Below are 19,491 nucleotides of genomic sequence, written 5' to 3' on the forward strand. Positions count from 1 at the left end.
TGTGTGTGTGTGTGTGTGTGTGTGTGTGTGTGTATGTTGCTCCTCTGAACATGTTTCAGCGCTGCTGTCAATCAGTCGTATGGTAAATAAGACAAAATGAAGAGAAACACTACTAAGCTTCTCATTATGCACCAAAGTTTAATGTTTTATTATTTAATAATTTCTTTATTTTTCTTACAATGTTAAGTATTCAAAATAAAACACATCAATTCTCAGTAATGTGCCCGAGTGGAACTGTGCATATCAGTATCCATCCATAAATAAAATCAGAACTTTGCAGCAGTTCAGAGCTGAAGTATAATGAGTTGCAGTGTGAACAAAGCCAGAGACAGAGAGAGGAGGAGGAGGAGGAGGGAGGGTCTGTATCCTGGGAGGAGAGTGTTCTGCTTCCCTCTGAGCTCTGGGGCTCAAACACAGCCCTGCAGCTCCTCAGTGACATGTGAGCACTCTGGGATTACATAAGCCCTGCTCTCCTTGGGAATCATACGAATAATAACACTTAGTGAGGACTGTGGGGTTTTTTTTTGTTGGTTTTTTTTGTGCCCTGACACTGATGACTAACCAGCAGGAAGTTTGGCCTCAGAGTTCAGGTCAGTTAATTAAACACTAACGAGCGGTCACATCATTAGCCACCCCTCAATGACTGATTATTCTTTAAGAGAATAATTATTAATTATGTCAGTTACAACAATCACAAGCTTTAAAACTTACTTCTAGCTTTTAGAAGGAAAAGTTCTAACAGATGCTGAAGTGTCCTGTCACAGGATGCTAAATCCATACCAGCTCCACAGATGCTGATCTGCAGCCAAGTCTGAACTTTGACTTTGACTTTAGTAGCATAGATTCGATAAGGATGTAGTTTGAATTTTGAGCGTTGCTAACTAGCAAAGTTTTTATGTGACTGTGTTTTTGTTTGTGAACCAATTTATCTGTAGAGTTTATCTTCCAGTTATTAAAAGCAAAAGTGTACATTAAGAACAAAAAAAAAAAAAAAATTTGCCTGTTCAGACTTGTGTCACACAGAGGTTATACATTCAGTGGTGCTGGTCAGACAGACTCCACAGTCGCATCTCAAGGCCACAGGGTAGGTGTACATTGGGTCGACGTTCGGCTGGCAGTTGGGCAGTTTCACAGTGACCATGCGGCTCTCGTTGTAGGTACAAACCCGCTGGTAGGACTCAATGTAGGGAGGGTCCAGGACAGGCTTCTGGAAATACAGACAGACTATATACAGCAAGCTTTCGTGGCTAATTATACAAATTCTGAATAGTTTTTTTAGATGAACTGTATCTCTGATGTTTTTGTTTTTGAAGGAAGATGGTTGCAAATATTTTACATATTGTGTGTATCCTAAACATTTTGGGGAATAAACTAATTCTCTTTCTTGCTGAAAGTTATATAAGAAGAGTGATATCACTCCCATATCTGGCCATTATCTCAACTCAAGAAAGCAAATGAAGGTATTGCATTAAACATGTACTAATATGTACTAACATGTTTAATGCATTTCCTACCTCATAAAACATTTGCAGAGCCGTTTTAAAAATGCTTATCAAATTGTTTTGTTCAGCTTGTGTTTTTTTTCCACTCAGTGGCACTTTGCTACCTTTTACAGAGCAATATCACAACCAGATGGTTGGGAACATGTGTCGTATGCCATATTTGTGCTTGTAGCGTGCATTTCAGTCCTTGCATGTGTTCCGGTAGGACACAAAACATAAAAAATGAATGTATCTGCTCCTAAACACATTACTCTACAGCACCACCACTGGTCGAAAACTACACAGGGTGAATCAAGCTACAAAGCAACCTGAGGATTAGACTGCTGTCTTTGTCACAGTAACTTGACGTGAAAAGAAATCCGTCTCATTAGACTTTTCATATTTCATATTTTCTCAGCTTGTCCTTATTTGCTCATAACCAGTTTGCCAGTGAACCTCTGTTGTGTATCAAGCCATGTTTGATGGGAGATTAGTGACACATCTCTAAACCCTCTGTTAATTGCTTGCGGTGTTGGCGTTCCAGGAATTTAATCTTATTCTGCCGCTGCCGTAATTAAAAGTTTGACTGGATCACAACTTCAGATAAATGCACAGCAGGTAAGAATGTAAATCCTGAAGCCGGGTAGCTGCAATTAGAGATTGTGTTTGTGACCTAAAGTTTGCAGATTTGACCCCTGACCTGTCTTGCTGTCTGTCCTACAGACTGTCCCTAAAGCGAGCCATTGACTCCCTCCGCTGCGTTCTGACCTCGCTGTGGGGCAGAGCAGACAAAAAGATGAGTCTCCTCCCTGAAGGGATCCAAAGAGTTTCACAAAACAAAGCTCGGGCCTCCTGCACACACCAGCCCAGCTACACTGCAGTAATAAAGCACAGAGAATCAGGGGCTTCCTAATGTCTCCTGTCACTGAAAACAATATACCAGATGAAACCAGATTTCACAACATTTTTTTGTAATTTTTTTGTAATCAGTATCCTACGACTTATGAAATCCAATTGTGTCTTTTATGCACTTGAGGCATTGTTAAGGAAAGCACTGCTGTCACTTCAATCTCTGGATTCCACACTGCTTTCTATTCTTGCAGAACGTTAACTCAGTTTCAGTGCTTGCTGCTCCAAAAGCCTTCTGTCCTCCTCCAGTCTTATGCAAGACTTCAGACAGCCTCTCATTACGATGTGATCTTGATATTAGATCTTGATGGGGTAATATAAACACAGAACATATTTTTCTTGGACGTCTCACACACAAAATTGTCTTTTTCTGTCTATCTATTCATATATTTGTCCATCAATTTACTGTGTCTGTCCAGCAGCTGAATCCCTGTCCTTGCTCTGACCTCTCTGCAGGACGAGAAAAGTGAAAACAAATTTTCTCCATGGGGATCACCCATCTCTCCATCTGTGAATTTACAGTATTTGTCTCGCTGTCTTTCTGTCTGTCTGTCTGTGTCTCTATCTGTAGATTTGACTGTCTGGCACGCTGAACCTGCATCAAATCCATCTTCCTCCTCTTTTCTCTTACTTCAAATATGAGCTGATGCAAACAGCAGGCTAATTTCCTTTTGTGTAAAGTTGTCAGCTCTGCTTATGTCACCTCTCTGTATAATCACATTTACACTCCTCTCTCTGTGCATGGTACAGTACATCTCTCAGCTGCTCACCTCCCAGGTCTCACAGCGCCCCCAGCAGGCATCAGTGGTGATATGCAGACCTCCGCAACCGGGTTTCTTTGCCAGGAAGGTGAACTCCCGCACTGCACAACCAATGAAGCGCCGCAGGTTGACGGCTGACACCCTGCGGAGGGAGTCTGGTTGAAGAGAGATCCAGAGCAGAAACCAGCAGAGCACCAGTCCAGGCCTCCTGAAGCTGAGAAGTTGAGATACATTTAAAAGAACACGCTCAGAGATGAAGAAAAGATGGAGATAAATGGGAGGAGGCAGTTTAAAGGCTGCTTTTTAAGTATTTCCAATGAACTTCATGTTAGAAGTGTGGGTACAGAAGAAATCTGGACAGTGTTGTTGACGAGGACACTAAAGCGGGTAGAGGCTGAATCCCAACCAGATCTGTTTTTTTTTTCAGATGTTTATTTTTGAGGTCATTATTTAGATTCTGTTATTGTAGTCACATTTTTTTGACCCTGACCTGGTTTCAGACAAACTTCAGAAAACTGGACCCCAAACTTGATCTTGACTGGCTTCTCTCTCTAAATCCAGACCCAGTGCTATTTAATAAGAGGAGACTTGACTATACCTGAGTCAAATTTCCATCTTAATGTTAATAACACCGCAATCAGGACACCCCACAGAAGGTCACAACCATCTAAGAACAATTAAGCAGGACAGCAGGAGGGCAACAACACTCCATGATAACTCTGCCGGTGTAACAGTACCAAAAACTGGTCCCAGACTTGACTGATTTCTCTTTTTTCTGAGCACTGTAAGGATTTCTTGTCCATGTTGGCTTCAAAGCTGAAGTTCAAAATTCTAAATTCATTCCTGACCTTGGAAGCAGCAGTTGGGAACTAGTTTTTTTTTTTTTTTTGGAGCTTTCAGTCCCATCACATTCCTTGAGGAAAAAATGGAAATTTGAACATCGACAATTTCAACAGGTCAAACTAATGAAGATCATGTGATATGATCAAAACGTCCAAAACGACTACTAAACCGACCTTGTGCTGAGATTTTCTTCTCAACTGCTGCTCAAGGTTAAGAAAGAACTTTGAACCTGGGCTGTTTTATTGTTTGTTTTTAATGGACTCAATATAAAGCAGACTTTCTACTGAATAGATGATCCGGGTGAAATTAAGTGAACTGAAATAGTCTTTTCTGAATTTACTCACCATTGTAACTTCTTCCTTTGCAGCGTCATCTCAGTTGTAACTCCCACCAGTTGTCCCACAGGTGAACACAGGGATTAAATGTTGACTGTTGAATATACACAAAAATACAATGACACACTGAAGTTTAAGCAGGTTGTTGCTGTCAAACAGGCAGCTTTCTCCCAGTTGTAGCTCGTAGGGCTGTAGTATCAGCACTGAAGTTTTTCTTTGGCAGTGTGGCTGGCTAACACGAACCACAGGACTTGTCACTGTATGCTCATCAGACCTGAACCACCTGCTAATGGATCTGACAGTAAAAGCCAGGGCTTTTTATCATCCTGTGTTCTGCCAATCAAGAGCTGAAGTCCTCACCTCAGTCTCTCTTCCCTAAATCCCCCAGAGGCCCTTCTACCTGTCGCTGCCCATCTAGTTCAGCCACCAGCTTGTTCCCACTCCATTAGCTTGATTAGGAAAGAGTCTGCCCTTTTGTTCATAATCATCCACACGGAAGAGAGGGAACAACACACTCAAACACAGTGCCTACCTGTGTCTACTGTCACTCATCCAAGCTCAATTAGCTGGCTCCAGAGACCTGGCCTGCTCCTGTTCTAACACGCCGACTGTAATGACTTCACCCCCAAGCTCCAGCGCTGCTATTTGCCTTATTCTGCCACTTTGTCTCATTCTTTTCATTATGTCTTTTTTCACTTTTTTGTTGCCGGTGACATTTCCATGTGACATTTCTTCACCCACATACACAGAGGAAGCTGGCCATGTCTTACAGGCTTTCCCGCATGGATTGCTCACTTAAGACAGAATGGATTCATGTTGGTGGATGCGTCAGCCCTTGGAGGAGACAATGACAGGAGGAGGAGAAAAGCAACGGGGTGATGTGAAGAAAGGGAAAGAACTGATTTGGGTGAGTAAGCACCTCATCAAGAAATTACATCGCCAGAGGCCCCGCGGGCAGCGTGAGCAGCCAGCAGAGCAGAACTGCTCTCAAGTAGTTTGGGAAAAGAATCTTTTAAAGTAAAGTTGAAAGTTGAGGCCAAGCAATTAAAGTTAGATTAGAAAATATTGAGGAGGATGAGTCAGGGACAGGTTCACACTCCTTAGACACCCTGTCCTCCTCACCATCCAGAAGAATTACCCCTCTGGTGGCTGTTATTGAACAATGTGTATGATTTGGAATAACAGAATGCATGTAATTGGATAACAGTGGTGATTACAATGAAGTTAATTGTAATCCAGTACAAAGGGAGTAAGCCTGGATTTTCACAATCCGGCTTTTGTGTAATTATTTGCGGGATTGTTAATGAAAGATTAAGTTTTATCTTCATTCTTTGTTATCCTTTGTTTCTATGAGGAAATCCATCTTCTTCACTGCAGCAACCAGGAACCAAGTCCAGTTCTTGGGCTAGTGTCTTACATAACTGCGATGACTGGGAGAATTTTAACACTTCAGCCAACGTGCATGTATTTACATGAGAAAGGAAACCAGAGAGAATATGCTATGCTCCATACAGAAAGTCGCTGCCTACTAAGTGCCCTTTAGCAAGGAAGTTCACACCCCAACAAGGCAATGGTTATTCTGACCAGCTCATGATAAAACATTTTGGTATATATACAGCAAAAGATCATAAATTCCTGTTCAGCTTCCCTCAAGTCTTCACTGAAGACTTCATTTAAAACACTGAAAAGTCCTGTAGGTTTTGCCTGCAGACATCACCAGCCCAGCAGTAACATGATGTTGTACTGACCTCTGGTGCTCACTTGTAGTATTGATTCTTTCTTTAAAATGCATTTATTGACTATGAGATACGAAATTTCACTGTATCCATGTGGCAGCAGTCTAATCGCTTCTTGCTTTGATGTCATTTTAACGGTTTTGCGTACTTTGTTATGACTGTGCTCCTTATTCAGATTCCTTTGTCTTTCTATGTTCTTTATGTTTTAGGTTTTGCTGTTACATGTTCCTCCTATACAGCAGCATTTGTTTTTGGTTTTACTGTACTCTATATAAAAGCCAATCTGTGGCCAAGTAAACAAACAAGTATAGAAATATTTTTATGCATGCAGTGCTGTCTGATATGATGGGCAGCTACGACACAAGCAGTGCTTGTAGAGCTGCTTCTGCTGATAAATTCAAATTACCAATATTTTGTATGCTATTCATTAATTTGTTATTTTTGTCAAGTCTATACCGTTTTTAATGTGTCCGTTTCTCTTTTGTCATCTAGAAAAGAGAGAAAATGTGAGAAAAATCTGGTTTTGGTATTTTGCAGATATGGATGGATCACAAGTGTAACAGTTGCTCCAAGCGTTGCATAATGTGTTTTAACTTACTTTGGGGTTTATCAGCACAGATGTGCTCTAGCACAAACATACCTGCCATTCTGACACACAAAGACCTTTTAAAATTTGGGTGAACTCCCTTTAATGCAAAATAATAAGTCACACAGTAAAGTCCGGACTGTTAATCTGATGAGTTGCGCATGCGCATTTTTTAAATGTTTGTTGTAAAAACGAGGTCAAAACTATCAAGAAACATAAAAAAAATGCGCATGCGCAACTCATCCCCCCGAAAAAGACCGCGAAATTTGAATGTTGCGTTAGAAGAAGTTTTCCTTCCACAAACAAATTGATTTAAACATTTAATATTGCGGTTTTTCGTTCAAAGGAAAGTCGGATAATGCGTGCGAACGACATTGCTTTGTGTCGGTACTTTGTTTGTCGTTAGTTAGTGTTTGGAAGACCTTTAAAATGTTTTATACGTTTGTACGGGACAAATTAGCTAACCGTAATGTTAGCTAGTAATGGGGCTAGCTTGATGTTTATCCTTTTTTCGGTAATACATTGTCAGAAAGTACAGTACATTAGCATTTTTTTAAAAACTTTGTGTGGACAGTTTGGTCTCTCTGTTTATTTTCCTCTGTTAATAGTTTAAATTCACCTCTCAGAGGAGACCGGGTTTGCTTCTGGGGTTTTGGATTCGGTCCAGGGTGAGCTGACATTAAATTTAAGGTTACAGACACTCGTTGGAGCTGGACCTTTTAACCTAGGTGACAGCCACCAGTGCCAATCTGGAGGAGGGTGTGTGCGTTGAACCCTGACTGGTTTCTATTTTTAGTGTCCCAGTGAGTTTTTTTTTTTTTTTTCTTCGGCCCCGGTATGGCTCTGACTTCTCCGGTGACTGACCGGCCCGTCCTGCAGCTCTGCGGACTCCAGATCTGTCAAACTGCGCTTCAGGTTTCATCTGTACCAACTACTACAGAGCCAGATCAGTTCTTCCACATCAGAGATCATTATTGCCTGGACCTGCGTCTTGCATCTTCACCAATAAAACACTCTTTGCTGCGTGTAAGTACAAGTAACCTTTATATGTTTTTATTTACCGCAAACTAGATTAACGAGTTGTGTCTGCAGTTGTAAAGAGCGCATTGGCTTTTGACTGTGTTATTTAGCGGTGAGATTGACATTATCCAGCTGTAACTGATCCCAGATATCATTAACAATGCTGCTGCTGTAGTCCCCTCTATTTCCTCTGTGTGTGTGTGTGTGTGTGTTTGAGAGGAATTTCTTTCCATTACAATTTTCTTAAACCTGCAGGGCAACCGCTTGTTATGTGCGTTATTAAAAAGTCCTCTGGTCTTCCTCAAGGACTCATATGGCTTGAACTGATCTGAAATCAGTCGTATACACGTGTTCCCTGCTGCTATTTTTGGGCCCTGACAGCTTCATAACACCGACACAATCTTACATTGCTGCGGTCAAAGGCAGCGCACTTTGTAGCACTTGATAACATACAGCAGAGATATAGAAGGGTAAACCCACCTAAAGCTCATCTTTGGTTTTAGAGAAATGCAGAGTAATCACCTTTTTTTTAAGGCTGACAGGCATATTCAGTTAAGACCGACAGTTTCTCATTTTCAGACACTTTTTGGATTAAAGTTTAGTCCCTTAAATACAAATATGCTTTTTCAGAATGTATGATTAACATATAAATTTGCATATACTGTTGTGGTTTATATTATGAGTCTTGGATTTTATTCAGCAGTTTATTGACCACTACATCACTGGTTGTGTTGATAGGGGCAGCATGCTGTTTAATCTGCCCACATTATTAGTTTTACTCTGTTATTTGAACAGACCTAATGACATTATGTCCCTTAGTGAGTTCATTTCTTAATGGTGAATTTCTTTATAAATGTGTTTTGTTTTTGTTTTTTTTTTTACACCAAACTGTTTTGCTCTTTATAGGATAGTTCAGTATCTTTAGTATCTTTCTCTACAGCTATGTCTACTAATAGCGCAAAGCTATTTCTACTCTTACCATAGCTACTACTAATACTGCTGCTTTTGATGCTGGTACTAGTACACTACAGTTACCTTTAGTAGTACTAGTTGTGCTGTTGGTTGTGGTAGGCCTATGCATTTTTTCTCCAGGGGGTGTCTATTTCTTAGTCCACATTGTGGCTCATCCTTCTCAGGTCATTTCCACCAAGAGAAGGTCCAAATTAATTTACTGTTTTGGTGAAACTTTGAATGGACTGTTCTGCATGTGACTTATTTCAGTTAATTTCTCTGTTTGTTTAAAGGTTACAGGGCTTTTGTAACTTATCTGTTTCTGGTGGAAATAACTTTAGCTAAGCCTCAGGTTTAGGCCATTTCCTGTTGCTCATTCATAAGTGTCACAGCAGTGGACACTGTCTTTATGTGAGAGCTTCAGAGTAATCCATGCACAGTGCTTAGGCCTGAGAGCTCATTAAAATACTTATGACATGTAAAGCCACCCTTCCCAGGTGGGAAAGCAGATGAACAACACTGACAAAACCAACCTATGTACAGGGTAAGTGAAGTAAACTGAAAATTGTTCTGCTAAGCACACTGGATTAGAAATGCATATGATGGTATGCAGGGCAGTGTGACCTGGTTTGATTGGTGGCATCCTGAGGGATCTAGCAGACAGCGACAGGCCAGAGGTTAGAGCAGCAGGCTGCTGACCAGAAGGTTCAAATCCTGACTGTTCACGAAAAACCGGAGAGGGACTGTGACTAACATCAGCCTTTCTGCAAGCTTTAGTATTGTCCCTCACTTGTAAGTCGCTTTAGAAAAAGTATCTGACAAATGAGTAAATGTAAATATCTTTCTGTATTTTTCTGTGAAAATCCCAAATCTTATTGCTTTTAGTTATCTTTAGCTCTTCGGAGGGTTATAGGGAGAAGGGTTAGAAATGGAACGAATTATTTATGCGTCATGTTGGTAATGACACTACACAGAAAATCTGCCTGAAGAATATTTGTCCGAAATTGACCTCTGTATTGTGTTTTCAGTCACATGAAAACAGAGATTGTCCCTCCCCAGTTCTATTATCATATCTTTTTGGGTGTGTCTGTGTGCACCGTGTGACAGGTTCAGCAACACTGACTCTATTGATTTATTTCCCAGGCTCACACAAAGAGAACAAAGACCTGCTGGAAATCATTTTGAGAGAGCTAATGAGAGTGTGTTGTTGCTGCAGAGAGAGTCACGACATCGATGATGAGGAGGAAGCATCAGGAGAGAGAGAGTTGTTTTTGGTGTCAGACCGGAAGCTGTGGGGAATGTGGTAGCTTTGGTTTTCACAGGTATTTGTTTACAGCTACTGTAAGAACTGTGGATGTCAGAGGGTTTGTCCCAGTACTTCAAATCAAATACTTAAAATCACAGTTCAGTTCCAGCCTGTGGTGGTTACATTTCAATAGCTCAGTACAGATCTGTTCTGTCCATATCAGTCAGTTAAGCCTGCTTTATTTTGCATTTTTGTTTTGCCCCAAATATTCAGTAGCAAATGATGCACTTGTCCACCCAGTGTCATTTTTAGTTGACATGAAGCCATCTACGAGCACAACACTAAACCTCTTTAAAGTGCTGAACAAATCTGAGACGTGAACGTTGATTTAGAGGTCTAGAACCGTGTTAGTTTATAAGTAAACCAATGTGACAGCAGCTGATGAGATTTTCTTGTGAATGGCTGAGGAAGGTGGTACTATCACAGCATCTGTTCAGTTGCACAGTAGAGTGATAGTGGTTGTTAAAAATGACACCAGCTGGTGGTTTTTGTCTTCATTCTGGCCTTTTTAGAGTTCTTTGTTTTACCTGGTAACTCTGGTCTTTGCATTAACTTTTACTCAATAATTTGGTCTTGGCTTCAGCTCCGCTCTATAAATTTATAGTAAATTGGCAACCGTCTTGATCAATCAATGTGAAGCTGACAGGTTTAACTTACCAATCATTAAAGGGGGGTTCATGTGTTCTTAGTTCATGTGTTGGAGGAAATGAGAAATGTCTTTGGGTCATAGAGAATCTGTTAGGAAAAAAAAAGAATCAGTTCACATTATATTACTCATGAAGCTTTCTCTGACTTGAGTCTCTCTCAGTACATCTCTCCCTTTCTACCCCGTCACCCTCCCCGCAGACTGTAAATAATAATGTGGGCACCTCCACTGGATAAATACCTACATAAGTACATGTAAAAAGCATCTAAAGCTGGTGTTGTGGCCTCATGGTGTTCCCCCTCCCTGTGCTTTTTCCACTGCGATGTGTTTCACTGCCCTCTGCCTTGTTGCTACAATTAGAGCCGACCGGAGTGACATGTGACTTTGGCGCAGGGAAACTGTCACCGGTTTGCCGCTTATGTCTCTGTTCTGTATGCTCTTTCTTAATTTGCTTGCTGTTGATTGGTCATAATCTTTTTGTTACTCTCTTTACTCTCTCTCTCTCTGTTTCCTCTCTTGAGTTCTGTATCTCCCTGCATCTTTTGTGCTTGACTGGTCTTCCTTTCTTATCCCTCCCCTTCTCTCATTCTTTCCCATTCTCTTTTTAGTTTATTGTCCTTTTGGAAACGTATGTGCTTGAGACATTATCAGACAAGCACATTAAACATTACAAATAAAGACAAAGAAAGTTCTTTTTACACAACTATAACGGCAACAATAAATAATCAAGTGCAATCACATCCGATTCATTTGTTTAACAAAACCAAACTGCCTGGTTTAAAAGATTTATGGATTTGGGTTTTCCAAAAAGGCAGAATTATATCTTTGATCTGATTCAGGTTCACCATAAACCACCTGCGATAAATCACTGAGTGAGCACTGAGCTTGTGACTCAAACAGCAGCATTAAGCTGTATTGTTGTTGGCCTGCAATCTTATTAGACACATTAACAACCTTATACAGTTTGTTTTTATCAGGGACAATGAATAATAAGAAGCAGTAAAAGACATAGTGCTTTCCTGTAAATGATGAATGAATTTTTGTCCCCTGACTGTTTCCCATTAGTTAGTGTGTACTGGGGTGATGAACTAATTTTTCTCTTTTTTTTTTTTTTATTTTTATTTACAGAACTTTCTATTTTTTTCTTGGTCCTGTTTGTTCCTCCTCTGCCTCCGCCTCCCACCCTCTTTCTCTCACCTCTGTCCACTAACTCTCACCTCTCCCCCGTCGCTTATTCTGCAGCTGACTTGAAGCCTTGGGATAACTTAAATGCCATGCTATAGTGGTTCATACACCCCCCACATACACACGCATTAGTGTTATTTCAGTGTGTATCCACGTGCCTACATTAACACCGGAGGGCAGGGGGTTGTGTTTTTAGAAATTGCACGCTGCAGTACTTCTGTGTAGGGGCTGAAAAGCACCATGAGAGTAACCGCAGACAGATACTCAGAAATGCAGCTTTGTGGCTGTAGTTGACTGTGTGAAACTATTTGGTTTAATGTTATTATTTTTCTGGTAATTTGATTCATTTAATGTCAAATATTTGGACTGACAGTTGTAAACGTATCTTTCTGATATGTAATTGTGCTGTAAAAGGAGAAATTGGTGTTTAAAATGTGATAGTTGTGCCATTATGTTGTACCATTATGTAGCCCAGTGCACTTACAGGAAGGTAAAGTAGCCAGGATGGAATCATGTCCTGTGGCTAACATTACAACAGACTATTTGATGACCTTATAGGGTTTTTTCTTGTTCCTAAAAAGAACCTCATTGGTGTCAGCTAGCTGGAGGTTTCTCCTCCTTAAAATCCAAATCAGTTTTGCTGATCATTCATCAGACTCTACGTTCAAGCTCCAGCTTGTTCTCTTGGCACCTTATCATACAGTTAGGAGTAAGATCATCTGAACTGTGTTACTGGCTGGTCCTCAGGCAAAAGTCAAAGACTTTGCTGTCATGGCCCCCAAGGCTCTGCAGCAGCCTTCCTGTGGATGTGAAGCGTGTTAGCTGGATAGACTGAGTCTGAATCTGAAAAAACTGAGGTTGTCTTAATATTTTAATGTTGGAATATTGATTTCATCTGTATCACCCAGCCCTGATTGGCAGATAGGACCCTTTTTTAACTTGAGAGTAATAGAGTGATTTGAAAAACAGGAAGCATCAGGAAGTTGATCAAACATCATACTGCCTGATTTGTCCATTTGAATGAGATCCTGCTGCTCTGGCATTATAGGCCGATTAAAATAGATGAACTGTTGGAGAAGCCTTGTGTTATTTCACACGGTTTTATTTTAGCCTCTCACCTGTCCGTTCTCCTAAACTGTCAGCTGTGTTCCTGATCAGCAGAGAAAGGCGCACTGGTCAAATCAAAGACACCTTTATTTTTTTTCACAGTGTGATTTGTTTAGGGAGGCATGTTCGAAAAGATGCCTAGATGTCACACATTTTTCTCAGTTCACTGATTCATGTCCCGGGGCCAGAGACAGGACAAAACACAGCCCAGCACCCAGTACTCAATCTGAACTGTCAATGAACAGTGTTTCGTTGCATTATAAAAAATAATAAACTCCCCCAAAACCGTATTTTAGAAGTGTTTTCTGCTGGTTTGTTGATGAAGTGTTGGTAGTGATTCATTACTACAGACACTTCACCCAGTGCTATGAATGATCCCGGTGCTAATCCTAAGGTCTCTCATGAAATTGTTGGTCCTCTTCCTGTCCTTTCTGTGTCTGTGTTTGTTCAGTGGGGTTATGGTCTTGACTCTCAGCTACACGTGTGCTCTGTAAAAAGTGTGAACAGTTCCTTTTGACCTAAACAGTGGGGGTAGAGCATACTGCTCTGCTTTTTAAGCTACGCTGGACACTGATGTTATGTTTTCTCTCTTTCTTCCAGAGCGGTGCCATGCTGCCAGGAGGCTGTGGATGAGAAAGCATGTCGTCAGACTTCTACTCCCGAGATGGTTTGGTGGAGAGGGGGTCCATCCCCCTGGACATTGACAACGTCCACATGCTTCTGCAGGGTCAGTCTGGCTTGAATACTTAATTTTACTCTCAGTTTTAGGATGTCATTTCTACCATGGTGCTATTGTAGATCATTTGGTTCAAGAGGCTTTCAAGGCAAACTGTGTGAAAGCTCATTGTTCGTGGTCTCTGCTCATCCTGAGAGGAAGGCTGAGGTCATGCAAGTATGAAAAGAAAACCCCCGTGTCTTGATTTCAGTGTTTTATCTTGGTTACTGTGGCGACATAATAACTATTAAGCCTCAGTTATGCGTGTCACTTGGGAGCAGCTTGATGGCCTCGTCTCAGTCCGCTGCTGGCTCCGTCCTGTTTCACTTTAGTCACTTTGTTTTTTTTTTTTAGAGGTCGAGGTTTAATCTTTTGAAACTGAAGCCCTGCTCTCAGAGAGACATGATTCCTATTGCAACAGAGCCATTCAAAGGGAGAGAGCAAGAGGGTGGAGAAGATAATAAATGCTGCTTGCTCATCAACTCACTGTCTCCTGGGGGGTTTTTTAAACATTTGAAGCAAAGCTGTGATGTGCTGGGCTTGTCATTTGATCGTGTTCTCGCTGCCTGTACGACACGACATATATAATCATTTCTCAATATTACAAGTTGGTTTTCAACTGTCATGCAACTTTATCTGTAAGAATTTGAGTTTTAGCTCTGGTTTTCTTAAATTTTCTGAAATAGTCATAAGACACATCCTCCACTGAAACTACTTAATCAGTTTTCTTGAGTCACACAAAGTTTTGACAGCTGATTGATTGTTTAATGCATTTATCAAGCCACATTTAAAATGTTTTTTGACTCCAGCTTATAAAAAGTGAAAATTAATGGCTTGCCTCTGTTTTGGAGCATTATAAATTGAATAACTGGGCTTTTTAAAATTTTGATGCTCATTTTTGACATTTTATTGACTTAACAATTAATGAAAGGAATAATTGAGAGATAAACTGCTAATGCAAATAAATCTTTAGTTGCGACCCTCTTATTGATCAAAGGCACTTAAGGACTTGCTGACAGAAACATTTACAGATACCAGTTCATCCAAATGTAACTAACATGCCCCACAGCCTTTTTGTCATGGCAGGGTTTTGTGACCCTGCAAAGTTGTGCTGTCCTAATATGGACCTCAAAAATATATTGTTTCTAGATGGTGTTGTGCATCTGGACTGACAGTGGACTGAGGTTCATTCTTATGAGGTTCTCCACTGAGCTAGTTTTAGCACATGACTCCCCCCACCCCCTCCACATTTAGAACACAGTGTTTTTTTTTTTATTAAAGCCTTGTAAATGTTTTTCCAGCTATGTAATTTCCAGCTGGTACAATGTGCAGAATGGATGATGTAAGGCTAACGCCCCCATGACGAGCCAGCTTGTTAAATAAGACTGGGGAAAGTTTTTTTTTTCCTGTGTATATTTGAACTGGTAATGATGAAAGAATGTCACTAAAAATAGCTCATATTGTGTTGGGTGTATTCAGTGTTTGCATCAGTTGAGTTAGAAAGGATTCAGAGTACATGTAATCTGGTCTTATTATGTGAAGCGATTAACTGCATCAAAACACAGGAAGTTGAAAGCTGTTGTCCAAAAGCACTCGAGAAGGCCGTGTTGTGTATCATGGTTACATGCTGGTTCTTGTAGGGAGCAGACATGTGATGGTTATCTAAAACAAATCTGATCAAATAAGGTCAGTTCAGTGTATAACAGCCAGAGGATAAATAGTGAGTGAGTGGTGTCCACCCTCTCCTGCACTTCAGCATCACATTTTGGCTACTCAGCATCTCTCATTTTCTTAGTCCAAGCTAACAGTGGCCACACATGGGGAGGGGTCAGGTTAGTGTAGGTTACATAAGAGATTCATGTTTCCACAGCAGTTGACATTTGAATTTGACACATTTTTCAGCTTATGTAGGATAAAATACCCATGAGGCTGCAAGGGGGACTAGCTTGTTGCTCGATGCTTGTTTAGGCAGGCCTGAAGCCTCTGTGAGTCAGATTTAAGAGAGGCGGAGCCCTGCTGAACTCACCTGCTTCCCTGCAGGCTGGAAATGTAGAGTGTTAGCTGGTTAGACAAGAAATGCTCTCAAACTAATTTCATATCAGTTTTTCCTTCATGTCTTGTCCTGTATTCATGGATGTGCAGAGTCAGTGCAGTAAACCATGTGTTTACAAGTTTGGTTTGAGTTGATGCGCACCAGTTTGCTGACCTGGTAACGTTCCCTGCTGAATCAGCATGAATGGTCCCATCATGGGTGAGTGTTTTTTACTGGTCTCTATGTTAGTGACACTTACTGCAGAGTAGCTGCGGGATAACATCAGATCTACAGCTGTAAATAAAAATCTAATCGGTTAGTCAAGTGTAAGATATTGATCTGGAATGGGAAGACCTCAGCTCATTATGCCTCCACTTAGAAAACAGTAACTAATGCAGTTTGTAATGTGTTTGCTTAAAAGCAGCCAGCCGAGCGTCAGCCACATGTCAGATACTTTTGGGGCTTTAACTGCCAAATTTTCCACTTTACCAGACATTACATTATATAATTATTAGTTCTTCTCTAGAGGCTTTGCAGTTATGTCAGATATTTTATTTTATTTAGCTTGGAAATAGGCGTGCAGGCTGCTTTATTAAATCAAGTCATATTAATATTTACATGCAACTGCTACCTGTATTGCACCACCTCTCTGTATGTTGGCAGGTATGTAAATGATTTTATGACAGTGATTTCAAGGCTTATACAGCCACTAAAGTGGTAGCACTCTGGAAATGACTTTGAAGTGCTGTGGTTACAGTGACCAAATGGATTTATTTAAAATAATCCTTCTGGCAAACCCTCAAGTGTCACAGCTCTCCGGTTTCTTGATCCTCTTGACTTGGCAGCCAAGAACTCTTAAAAACTTTAGGTTCCTCCTCATTTTTTGTTGTTATGAAGATCAGTGATTAGCAGTACTTCTGTCCATATGTCAGAGTTCTCAGAGGGTCAGAGGGTCCTTCTCCCTCTCCCTTCTCTGATATCTTTGTTTGATGATACCAGGTTAATTATAATAAGATGTCTGAGTCATCATGGGGGCCCTCTACAATTAAGTTTAGACTGCAAGCGGACTGAAGCCAGAGGTGGCCTGCTGTTAAACATATCAAGGCAGAAAATAGTCTGTAAGTCTGTTAATGCTTCTCAAAAGACCATGCAGCTTGAAAGAGTTGGAGCTCAACATGGAAGAGGAAGAACCACTACTCTCTAGCCTCCGTAATCAGGGCAGTAAACTGGGGAACTGGCCAAAAGTTCAGCAGGACCCTAGTTAAAGACTTCTGGATCTGCACTCTGAAGCAATGTCAAAATGATCAGTGGAAGGAAAAAATTCAGTATATCATTGTTGTCAGGTAAAAACCTTCATAGTTCCTACTTCATGAATTTTTTCTACTTAACTTTTGTGACAGTTTTTGCTCTGAGTAAACAGTGCAAGATTAAATAACTTTTGTGGACATATTAAAAAATAGCAGAAAAAGCTTCACGTAATAAGAAGGTTGAAAAAAAGAAGAGTCTCTGAGGATCGATCGTGTTTGGAGAAGCTGTAGCTTTTAATCTGACAACAGTGATACCGATATTTTCACTCAGTCAGTAAACTGACTTCATAAGAACCATGGAGAATGAGGACTGGATTATATGTGAGACTCTTCATACTGTCACTGACCTGAATGACTTCATTGAGCTTTACAATGGTGAGTGGTGGCCAGTTTACTGACCAAACCTCTTGTTGCATACACTTGTCTTTAATGCTGAATGCTGAAGCCTTTCTGTCACAGAGGATACTTGTTACAGTACAGTACAGTACAATCTAGCTTTTATCTATAATTTAGAGTTTGAAACTCTGCCTCCCTCATTGTGCGTGCTCTTTGTCGGTACAGCCTTCTTTACATTCACAGCGGCATAAATTCACAGGTGGCAGCTGTCGAAAGGGAGAGTTCACTGTCTGTGTTGTTGTCTGTTTGCGTGTGTGATAATTCAAGTTAAACTTGACAGCCTGCGTTTCTTCTTCCTCAACAGTGGAACAAGAACAGATTCAGAAGAGGACCTTCACCAACTGGGTCAACGCTCAGCTTGCGAAGGTGAGCTGTGTCCCTGGACCCTGGCTTCTCTACAGTACTGAGGGGACAGGATTTGTCATCGAGGATTTTAAGCTGATTTTAAAAGGAAACTTCTACAAAGGACCTGCAATGTGTTCAAGGATTAGTCTACATTAGTATACTGAATGTACAAACGCACACCCCATCCTCTCTCAAAGGTTTATAAATGAAACCAAAGCAGAGAAACAGAAAGACACCACAGTGGGCTTGAACTTTGGTTATAAATCAAACTAACCTCATCTTTGAGCCTTTTGAGCATGTGGGAACTTTATATTAGCAGATTAGACTCTTTAATCTTTAGCATAGTCTAGCATAGCTAGTTTTATCTATATATGCTCCATTTCTGCTGAAATGGCCTGGTTCCCCCTGAGGACCAAATTAAGTTCATTTCATCCAGTCATTGTATAATGATTTATACACAGTAATTTTCATTCCCGAAGCTAAGTTGATGCAGCTTAATAACAAAATGCAGGTGAGCAGGAACATGTGAGGGCATGATGTGATGGATCACCAGCTGTACTCACATGTACTCATATATTCTCTTAATCTATAAAATGGTTCAGTAATAAGATGATTCATCTAACATCATTTAACCCGAATTTTATGTATTTATACAGTCTATAATATTAGATGCAAAATCAGGGAAGTCGGGGCATAAAGGCATGACATCTCCTTGACTTTTGAAACTTAAGAATATATAATAATTCAGATCATTCACCTCATTCATGGACTAGGGAAAAATCATAAAGGCATATTTGCACCCACTAGAATACAAGTACACCATCCATGATGTTGAGGCGCTCCTTGTTATCAATTTTGTAAGGCATTTGATAATCAGCTGACATTATTAAATTCTTCTGAAAGACCACATGGAGCAAAGGAAACCGAAATAAATGTAAGAAATTTGTGATGCTTCATGAGCGATATCAAACCCTAAGAATCACGACCACATCCTACTTTTAAACACCGCTGGACAACTTTCATAGCAGCTTGTGTTTAAAGTAGATGCACTAGTTGAATTTGGCAGAAGCGGCTTTGTTGTTAAAGGTCACTGTCTTGTTCTGAAACTACCTCCTAACATGAGTCAGCAGCAGATTGTCAGCTCTCTTTCTGCCTCATGTTGGAGGTCAGCTGTGAATGTGACAGTGGAGGACAGTGGGGTGGGTACTGGTGGGGAACTGTGTTTATAAATATAGCATTGCAGAGCAAGGTTCACAGCACACAGACAGACAGCAACAGACGGCCACCTCTCTCCCCTTCCTCCACCACCACCACCACCAGCCAACCATCCCCCTCGATCCACGACAAATGTAAAGGCAGTTCTGGGCTCAGTGGTGGACTCGGTGGGGACCTTGCCAATAAAGTGAATAGTGGAGATAATTGTTAATCTCTTGGTATTTGTTCACATTAGAGCTTACATTGCAGTCGTACCTTGTGTCACATGTGACACAATAGTTTTATTTCCACAATGCTCTATATCCACTTTGGAAAGTCCTAAATAACTGAAATGCAAAAGACAGTGTTTTGTCATTAAAGCAAAGGTCACTTTATTCTTCTCTGTTGTCATTTATAGGCCACTGTAAGAATTTTAAGATACATGTGGAAGGAGATAACTTGTTTTTTCCTCATATTTCTCTGATTTGTTACTTGCTAGGTTATCTGCTAAAAGTAGGTAACTCTCAGTCTGATGAAACTTGTAGGCTGTAATAAACACATTTTTCCTCCATCAGTGGGCCACATCAAAATATACAGTAGCTCACAAATTTGACACTGAGTGGTGTGTCTGTGTGT

The 19,491-nt window shown here is 40.6% G+C and overlaps 2 protein-coding genes across 2 annotated transcripts in view; one reads left to right on the forward strand and one right to left on the reverse strand.

Annotated features, from left to right (window-relative positions):
• Positions 1-1,015: 1,015 nt before the first annotated feature.
• Positions 1,016-4,367, reverse strand: gphb5 (glycoprotein hormone subunit beta 5). Its single transcript, XM_041061061.1, has 3 exons — positions 4,339-4,367; positions 3,161-3,359; positions 1,016-1,207 (listed from the first exon to the last, which is right to left on the reverse strand). Exons 1-3 carry the CDS (start codon positions 4,365-4,367, stop codon positions 1,016-1,018), a joined length of 420 nt encoding a protein of 139 aa, XP_040916995.1.
• A 3,212-nt stretch (positions 4,368-7,579) lies between these two features.
• The window catches only part of syne2b (spectrin repeat containing, nuclear envelope 2b), a 108,940-nt gene continuing 97,028 nt past the window's right edge, over positions 7,580-19,491 (forward strand). Inside the window, exons 1-3 of the mRNA XM_041061260.1 lie at positions 7,580-7,677; positions 13,467-13,593; positions 17,621-17,682. Of these exons, the coding sequence (XP_040917194.1) occupies positions 13,506-13,593; positions 17,621-17,682 (150 nt within the window). The 5' untranslated portion in view covers positions 7,580-7,677; positions 13,467-13,505. The remainder of the gene's footprint in view (positions 7,678-13,466; positions 13,594-17,620; positions 17,683-19,491) is intronic.

This window comes from Toxotes jaculatrix, chromosome 17, assembly GCF_017976425.1.
Source record: "Toxotes jaculatrix isolate fToxJac2 chromosome 17, fToxJac2.pri, whole genome shotgun sequence".
Classification (NCBI taxonomy): domain Eukaryota; kingdom Metazoa; phylum Chordata; class Actinopteri; family Toxotidae; genus Toxotes; species Toxotes jaculatrix.